Source organism: Eretmochelys imbricata, chromosome 7 (assembly GCF_965152235.1).
Source record: "Eretmochelys imbricata isolate rEreImb1 chromosome 7, rEreImb1.hap1, whole genome shotgun sequence".
In the NCBI taxonomy this organism is placed as follows: Eukaryota; Metazoa; Chordata; order Testudines; family Cheloniidae; genus Eretmochelys; species Eretmochelys imbricata.
The window spans coordinates 78,134,305-78,143,001 of NC_135578.1; the positions used below are offsets into that span (position 1 = coordinate 78,134,305).

The 8,697-nt window shown below is 46.9% G+C and overlaps 1 protein-coding gene across 1 annotated transcript; it reads right to left on the reverse strand.

Annotated features, from left to right (window-relative positions):
• Nucleotides 1-3,739: 3,739 nt before the first annotated feature.
• Nucleotides 3,740-5,748, reverse strand: EGR2 (early growth response 2). Its single transcript, XM_077822112.1, has 2 exons — nucleotides 5,515-5,748; nucleotides 3,740-4,929 (listed from the first exon to the last, which is right to left on the reverse strand). Exons 1-2 carry the CDS (start codon nucleotides 5,690-5,692, stop codon nucleotides 3,740-3,742), a joined length of 1,368 nt encoding a protein of 455 aa, XP_077678238.1. The 5' UTR covers nucleotides 5,693-5,748.
• Nucleotides 5,749-8,697: the final 2,949 nt, after the last annotated feature.

An 8,697-nucleotide genomic window follows, 5' to 3' on the forward strand; every position in this document is an offset into this window, starting at 1 on the left:
TAATTTTTTAACATGTTAAATTGTTCTTACTCAAGAGTTTATAATTTTACACTAATACATCTGCAGTTAGATCTGTGGTACATTTTGGACAAACTAGCCATTGCTGAGCTGCAGTCATAGTAGGAGAGCTGCCCTGCGATGACCATGGATCAATGGGACTTTGGAACTTTAGCACATTGAAAGAACCAGATAACTGACCATTTCTAATACAGTGAGCTACTGATGCTAAACAAGAAAGCTTCGTTTCCCATACGGCGGCATTCAACATCCATACAGATCTTGGAGCTCCTATGTTAAATCAGTCACTAAACAGTCTTTTGGAAACCACCTGGATATGGTAAAAGATAGCAATGCTGAAGTATACTGAGAACCATGGAGCAATGAAAAATGAATTCCCTCTTGTGTACCTATGATCTGGTACTTAATGGTGGCAGCTATGTTTTCTTACAGCTGTGTAGTTGTTCTCAGTTATTAGCAAATAGAGAACTGATTATAAGTAGTCAAAGCTGAAAACTTGAACATGAAATAAGTTTGATTTTGTTAAGTCACACACAAAGAGGTCCTGGTCTTTCAGGTGCATGGTGTGAGCTGCTAAGGAAAAGACCAGTCTCAGGAGAAAAAGAAACATCTTTCAATGTTCAGCTCTGTTCTAGTGGAGAGCGGCAGCCTTTTTATTCTGGGATATGCTGAGCAGTTTACAGTGTCAAAAAGCTGCATTGAGCTGAAAGTTGCATACACCTGTCTTGTGGTAGAGCCTTTTAAGCAAGGTTTTTTTAAAAAATCAATTATACAGTATCTATTCTGTTAACCACCTCTTGAAGTATTGGAGTGTAAAACAATTAGTGGTCCTGTTTCTTCCCACCCGCACTTTAAACTCTTAATATACTTCAAGCAAATAAGTGAAGTTGGTAGGCCTGGCTATAATGTATTCTGTTAACTTTTGCAGAATTACTGCATCTTTGGCAGCTTTTACAAATCTATATCTCCCTGAATCAGAGAAAATACATAGCAGCAACACATTTCATATAAAGATATGCTTTGTGTATTATGCATGTTACTTGATCACCTGAACCCAGTGCACCCAGTTCAGCACTTCCCACTGTGGTTAACTCCCATATAAAATTGAGGGGTTTGCCAGCATAAAGAGCTGAATTAGGACCTCATAATGTATGCCAAAGGAACTCAGTTCCACCTAAGTATGTATCCAACGTATGGAGGCAGTCACACAGAACTTTGGGATAGGGAAATTAAAGATGGCTAAAGTAAATGGGAGATGTGGGTAGTCAGCATCTCTTAAGATCAGCCTCAACAAGCATATAGTATAACCTAACATATCTGTATAACAGAGGAAAAACTACATAGTAGCCTTAAATGTTATGTGATTTTCCTTCTGCAAAGATCTACATCAAGATTTTCACTATCATACACATGAATATACATACAGCTAAGAGTTACTTTCAGGAGCAGTTTGCTGCCTCTGACAGCAAAAGGCTCAATTCTGATTGAACAATATCAGCTTGGTTTTGAAATTTGAGTCACCTGAATTAATTCAAGTAAGTACTAGACATGCTTGCCTGGTGTATGAAGTTGTGTGAGTCTTTGGCAATTATTTGAGTAAATACTGGGGAGAACCATCACAGGTCTTTGATTCTGTAGCCACACTCTACCCAGCAGTATGGCAAGAGAATTTAAGAAACACTTATGTGACCATTGGATAGGGACTTGCAGGTTGGCTGTGTTTGGTGAACGTAGCCCACAGATGGACTGTGCCAGTGATGGGTGCCACAAATCCACCGAAACAGGTGATCTCTAAGCCATCAGTATCTATAAGCTCTGCCCTGGTGCAATTTCACTTTCAATGACTTTACACACAGGGTGAACTTGGCAAGTGTTTAACAGTGGTACTTACAGTTAATCTTTGCAAGTTTGTTATTATTCAGGCCTGCCGTAGCTGATACCAGCGCACTTTGTTCTAAACAAATGCTACTCGGTTGCCGCACTTGTTTGTGGAAACTGAAAGCTCTTTACACCGTGACCGCTCTTGAGCACTTTCCACAAAGCCGCACACATCTTGACTCGGATCTCAGCTCTGAGAGTAGCTTTCTCCGAGTGGGCACTGAGATGATGGTATTTATTTTCCAGAGCCCACTTTGGGAGTTTTAATTAGCCTGCTTTAAATCACGGAACAATAATGAGTCAAAATACAGCTCACCGGTTTAGATTAGCATTTCTATTTATTCCTAGGGGAAGTCCCCACCGCTCTACCAGTTGCTTGTTTGTACACTGGGGACGGGGGAGTGTTTGCATTTCCGTAGGGGACAGTTTGCACAGTGCAAAAAAAAAAAAGGGGGGGGGTGCGGTTTGTACTGGCGAGTCTCCCTAATCGGAAATAGCGTCTATTATTTGAGCCGACTCCAGGAAACTCACAATCAGTACAAAGTGTACGTACCCAAACCACTCGTCCCGTGCTCTTTTGAAGAGGGAGAGCTACAGACATACAGGGTGAAATCCTGGCTTCATTGGAATCACGGGGGGGGGGGGGGAAGCTGTCATTGGCTTCAACTGGGCCAGTATTTCACCCAAAATCTAAAATACAGATGAGTGGGTGATGTATTTTACAATAGGACTGTACTGTGGGTCACCTAAAATAAATGTTATACACCTATTGGAGGTGACTAACCAGTGCTTTGGTCTAAAGAAACAGTTTTCAACTTAGCATAATTAAGATATTTCTCCTCTTCTTTTATAAACGATTTAAGCACCGAACCTATTGTTGGAAAAGTATTTATTTACAGAATACTCATAAAGAAACCATCTCTCCTTTGAGCTCTGGTTAGTGGTTGTGCATTATTAGACTACACCATTTCTATTTCAGCTGTTGTTCCGAACGGACAATTGATGTGCCAGCTCTAGCAAGACTATTTACATCCTCATCTGAAATCTGGCTACAAATGTAACACTTTGAAGTCACAAAAAACAGTGCGTACAAAAATATAGTTTCTAAAAAATCCAAATATTAATGGGCAGAAATGTACAGCCATTCTAAGATCAGCGACTGAACACGTTTCTGTCGTAATTAATAAGGCAACCCATTTACATGCAGACACTGAAACATTGTCTACATCACACAAGGCACCAAGGACACTTCAACACGTTTGCATGCATCCTAACAGCAGAGAATATACGTACATCCCACCTTCAATAAATTAACTTCTCTGACGCTCATTTTGATAGAGCACATAAATGCTTTGCCTCTCCTTCCCCAAAGGCTGAGAACTCAACAGTGCACATCAAAAAATACACAAAATCGGAGTGAGTAGACGCTGAAAAATAGCCATTTAAAACTCTGGAAACCACCTGTCCATTGGCCCGTCCCATCAGATTGCACTTCTGTGCTCCACGTTAGTTGCACTGATGTTGCTGAAAGGATTCAGCCTGACACACGACCGCTTGGACTATTAGTCAAGGGCCCCAGAGCGTGTGCCCATCCCCGCTTCCTCCTCACGGCCTCGGAGCAGCCAACGAAGCTATAAAGTGCACAGCGGTTCAGCCAGCCGAGCACCCACGGCACCCGCCCTGCTGGCCAGGCCGCGCTCTGCAGAGCCAGTCCCCAGCCCCTCTCTGCCCCGCTCCGGCGGCAGGGTCCGGAGGTGTGAGGGCCGGGCCGGGCCGGGCCGCGCTCGGCGCTAGTCCGTGGCGCCAGGGGAGCAGGCGGTAGTGCGCGCGCAGGGGGGCTGCCTCAGGGCGTCCTGGTCCTGGAGGCGCAGGCAGCCAGGCTCCCGGCACCCGCGGCGCTGCTGCTGCCGCCGCACGCGGCGCCTGGCGGGGGCGCGGCCGGGGCGCTGGCCCCGCTGGAGGAGGAGGGGGTGGCCGCGCCCTTCCTCTCCTTCTGGCGCAGGTGGATCTTGGTGTGGCGCTTCCTCTCGTCGCTGCGGGCGAACTTCCGGCCGCAGAAGTCGCAGGCGAAGGGCTTCTCGCCGGTGTGCGTGCGGATGTGGGTGGTGAGGTGGTCGCTGCGGCTGAAGTTGCGCATGCAGATGCGGCACTGGAAGGGCTTGTGGCCGGTGTGGATGCGGATGTGCCGCGTCAGCTCGTCCGAGCGGGAGAAGCGGCGGTCGCAGCCCTCGGCCGGGCACGGGTAGGGCCGCTCGTGCACCGGCGTCTTGCTGGGCCGGTTCGGGTACTTGCGGGGCCGCAGGATGGGCCGCAGGGGCAGGTTGTGCGGGCTGTAGGCGCTGGCGGGCAGCCGGCCGCCTTCCCCGCCTCCGCCCGCCGGCCCGGCCCCCGGCCCGCCCAGGGTGAAGTTGCGGATGGTGGAGAGCGGCGTGAGCGGCGGCGGGACCCTGAGGGAGTCCAGGGGGCACGGGAAGGGCTTGCGCTCGGGCGCGGCGTGCAGCTCCCGCTGGCACTGGGCGGGCGGGAAGAAGCCCGGGTAATCCGGGATCATGGAGAAGATCCCGCCGTCCGCGGCCGCTTTAGGGGAAGGGTAGGACGGGGGCGGGTGGTAGGGCAGAGAGCCCCCGGCCGAGGCGGGCAGGAAAGCAGAGGCGGGGTCCTGCTGGTAGAGCTCCCCGCAGCCCGAGTAGGGAGGCGGAGGTGAGTACAGGTGCTCCAGGTCCCCGGGCTGGTTCTGAGCCATGCTGCAGCTCAGGGCGCTGCTGGCCAGCGGGTTGGGGGAGGCACAAGATGCCGTGGAGGAAGAAGTGGCCGATGAAGAGGGGGTGCTGACCCCCTGCAAGATCCCAGCGCTCACGATGTTAATGATCCCCTCCGGGTAGCAGCCGGCTCCTGGGTACTGAGGGTCGATGGAAAATTTGCCCATGTAGGTAAAAGTCTGATTGCGGGAAGCAGAAACTGCTGGGGCAAAACTGCTGGCATAAGGCAGATCCAGGGACCTCTTGTCACTCATGTCAACATTGATCATTCCATCTGGGAATTAAAGAAAGGCGATCGGTCAGTGCACGGCCACCCTCTACTCCCAAGGACACCTGGCTGCTTTCAGGACTATGGCTTCACCAAGTTCTTCGCCCTACTAAGAAGCATGTTATCAACATGGCCAAATACTGTCTTGTAGTTCACTTCCCAGTGTCCACTTGCCTATATGGGGCGGGGGTTCTCTCTCGCTCTCTCTCTGGACGCTTTAATTTACAAGTGACATATATTGCACTAATTTCAAGGCTCGCCAGTCCCAACTTTATCTTAGTTTAATGCACACACACAATGAATACAGGATGCCTTAGAGTGTCGTGCCCCGAACTAGCCTAACCACATTGCAGCGGACAACTTGCTGTAGTACCTTTACACTGTTATCTCTCAGCATTCAGACATTAATCAAATTAGAAACAAGCACTCAGATTTATGTATACATTAACACATGTTGCCATTGTCCAAATCAGAAAATTCCTTTCTAGTTTTCTTTCTGTTTCGCTGAAATGTGATCAGCAATGTGCAATCGGACCGCAAGTCAGACAAGTAAACACCCTGCACATGCACAGGTTAAAAAGTGATGCTTACCTCCTGTCACACTGCTCATCTGGTCATACGGTCCTCCTAAGTCAGCATTGGGGAAAATTGTGACCGAAGTTGGCAATGTGGTAGCGATGTCATCCACAGGATAAATGTTTTCAGATAGCTGGTGCACAAAACCACTGAGAGTTACTGGAATTTTGTCTACGGTCTTGGCAGTCATCATTTGGTCAACAAACAACCTTGAAAACAACTTTCGCTGCTTGTAGTGTTAATACTGTATAGGGTGAGGGTTATTTGTTTCTTCCACTCTAAAAAAAAATCAAGTAAGTTTATACTTAAACTCTGTCACTGCCTCTGTGTTGCTCTGTAAAAGCCCAGTAGTTGCTGTAGTGTTATTGTAACAGTCAGTGTCCCTTGCAGAGCTGTTAATCACTTGCAGCTCTCAGTAGATGGAAAGTGTTGCAGTAAGTATTTATGGGGAGGCCCTGAATGCCCAGGACGTCACTGCCCATATAAGGACTGAGGAACAGGGACGGGCGAGCCGGGCGGAATCATCACATGGAAGATTAGCATGCGGTCCCTCTGTAGTCGCATCCGCGCCCGCTGCAGCTGCTCCTCTCACAGGCAGGCTGGTGCTTGGCCGCGGATTTTCGGCAACGGACCGTAACTTTTTATAAAGATAGTAATAGATCCAGTGCACGCAAAGTGGGAAAGCCTGTGGGAGGTGCTTGTCTCACTTGCAGAGCACGAAGCACCGAACGAGGGATATTCCGGTTTCTCAGGCTCTTGCCTAAAAAGGCGAGGATCCGGTCCCTGAGGGTTCCGCCTCTCCATGCCTTTTTAGGAGTCGTTCCGGAAAATTAAACTTCGGAAAGAAAACGAGCGGAGCCGAGACAGTAGAGTCAAACCCCTACTCACTTTCTTAGCAGCTTTTAACCGCAAGCGACGAATCAGAAAATAGCTACATTCACGGAATCTGACTTCTTTTTTCTGAGTTGCTGGTGGAAAGAGACACTGATAAGAGTGAATGTGGTATTGCTTTTTTGGAAAGTGTGTGATCTATTTATACGGTAGCGAAAACGGAACTTTTTCTTGTTGTTGTTGTGGCTGCCACTGAAGGAGAGTAACAGAATAACAACAAGGCTGAGCTTAATGTAGTTTTGTCCCAGCAGAAAGAGCGGAGGCCTCTTAACCAAACCGTGCAATTATAGGATCCCTGTATTTCCAACGAATCTGGCTCGTGTCTTAGATAGGGGTGCTCAGTTTCTTTAGGAGATGGACCATAACCACTCGAACTCTGGGTCATTCTCCGGAATGATCTCCTCCAAACGTCCTTTGAAGTAAGAGATTTCTCTTAGTTGTAACTAGTTGAGAAGCCTTCGCACTGTTATAAATCTGTATACTTCTCTGGTAACTGCAGTTGGGAAACACATGCTACATAAAACACTTTTCCTGCACCTCTTGATGGAAAACCTAGTTTCTATCGTATTTTTAGAAATTAGTTATTGTATTGAATTATTTTTTAAATAAAACTGCCGCTGGGGATAACTTTTTCCTTAATGATGCATAATCAGTGATCATTTTACAGGGTTACTTCCACCAATGCAGTTTATTTTCATTAGCTATAGATGATCAAGTTCTGCACTGCCTTACACAGCCCATTAATACCCATACAGGATGCAAAGTATCACAGATTTGGGCCTACGATTTGGATAGGGACCTGATAATGGCTGCTTCCTTAATCTAAACATAACTTGATACCGGGAAATTTGAAAGTAGAACATTCATCTGCAGAGGATTATTGTAGCTCTCTTACTCCTAGAGAGAAATATAGCTAGTAGGGACAAAACAAAGGGACTTTTATGGTCCTGAAATCTATGTTTCCAATTATTTTATTTTGCCAAATAGTTTAGTACCTTCTATCTCCCCAACTTATTCTGAAGAGAAAACGTTTCTTTCCAATAACGGCATCTCAGAACACAGTTTAAAAGGACGAGCTGGGTTTTTATTGAAGAAGAAGAAAAAAACAGAAGAGAACAAGTTAGATATTTCAGTTTTCATCGTGCGGTAACTAGCGTGTAAAACTTGCAACCGCACCGCTGACATTCTCCACTGGAAAGATCTCCTATCCGTAAAACTTCCTGCTCAAGCGCCACGCTGTGGAAAAGGTGTCAACTGCAGGTTAAAGGCACTATCACCCGCCTTGATTGCACTACGGAAAGCTAAGCACACCACAAAACCACTTTCTGATAACGTGCATGCACATAGGGCTCCCCAGTTTTCCGGAGAGATTTCGTATCAGTTCTTTGCTTAGCTCGATGACTCCTTCTTAGATATTAAATAATTATCCACACAGTAGGGCTTTATTTGGTCCCTAGGTAAACGTTTATATAAAGAGTTATTGAATTGTGGAGTTAATTTTCAAAGGCACAGTGGGAATTTAGGCAGCCAACTCCCATTGACTTTCAGTCAGAGTTGAGCATCTGAAAATGTCCCCTTTTGGGTCTTGTAATCCCCTTAACATTTTGAATAGTATTTGTTAATCGTCTATACCTCTGTAAAAGGGGAGACGTCTTACCAAGCACGATCAGCTTCAGGTGATAAGGCATCGTGTCAAGAAAGCATAACCATCCTGTGCCGGCAGTTGAGGGAGACCACACACCCAGTAGACACCAAAGGCAAGAGTGAGAATGGAAGCAGATTCCTATTTGCCTCCTTGATGAACATTTAAAATTATGCAAACAGCCCCTAACAATGCTGGGCTGACATTACTGCAGGGATATGGTGCAAACCCGGACTGGTTGGCTTCCACAGAACCATATTCACATGGTTCCCCGCCCCCTCCCACAGACTATTTAGACGGGTTTTAGACTACTGCAGCATCTGTTGTGGCTTTTCCTCAACGCAGATCTCTTCGGGATTGTTTATAAAGTCAAGAATGGTAGTAAGGGACTAACTTGCAAGATCTTCACTAACCATTTCAGGGTTACATTTAGCGAGGACGTGACTATACAATAAAATGAAATCTGATCTTTTACCTTTCTTTCATCTCTGGGTAGTTCAAAGACACTATATTTCAGCTAACTAGAGTAGCAAGCAAGCTGAGACTGAGGCAAGTCTATAAAGAGTAGGGCATGCCACAGCTAGATGTGTGTTTTAAGAGCCACGAGATTACCAAAAATGGGGGTGGGGGGGTAGAGAAAACCTGGATTTGTGCTGGAAAGGGCC

Coding starts and splice junctions, on each gene's coding strand:
- EGR2 (XM_077822112.1), bottom strand. CDS start 5,692: ATGATGACTGCCAAGACCGTAGACAAAATTCCAGTAACTCTCAGTGGT. Junction 4,930..5,514: donor GATGAGCAGTGTGACAGGAG/GTAAGCATCACT, acceptor TTTAATTCCCAG/ATGGAATGATCAATGTTGAC.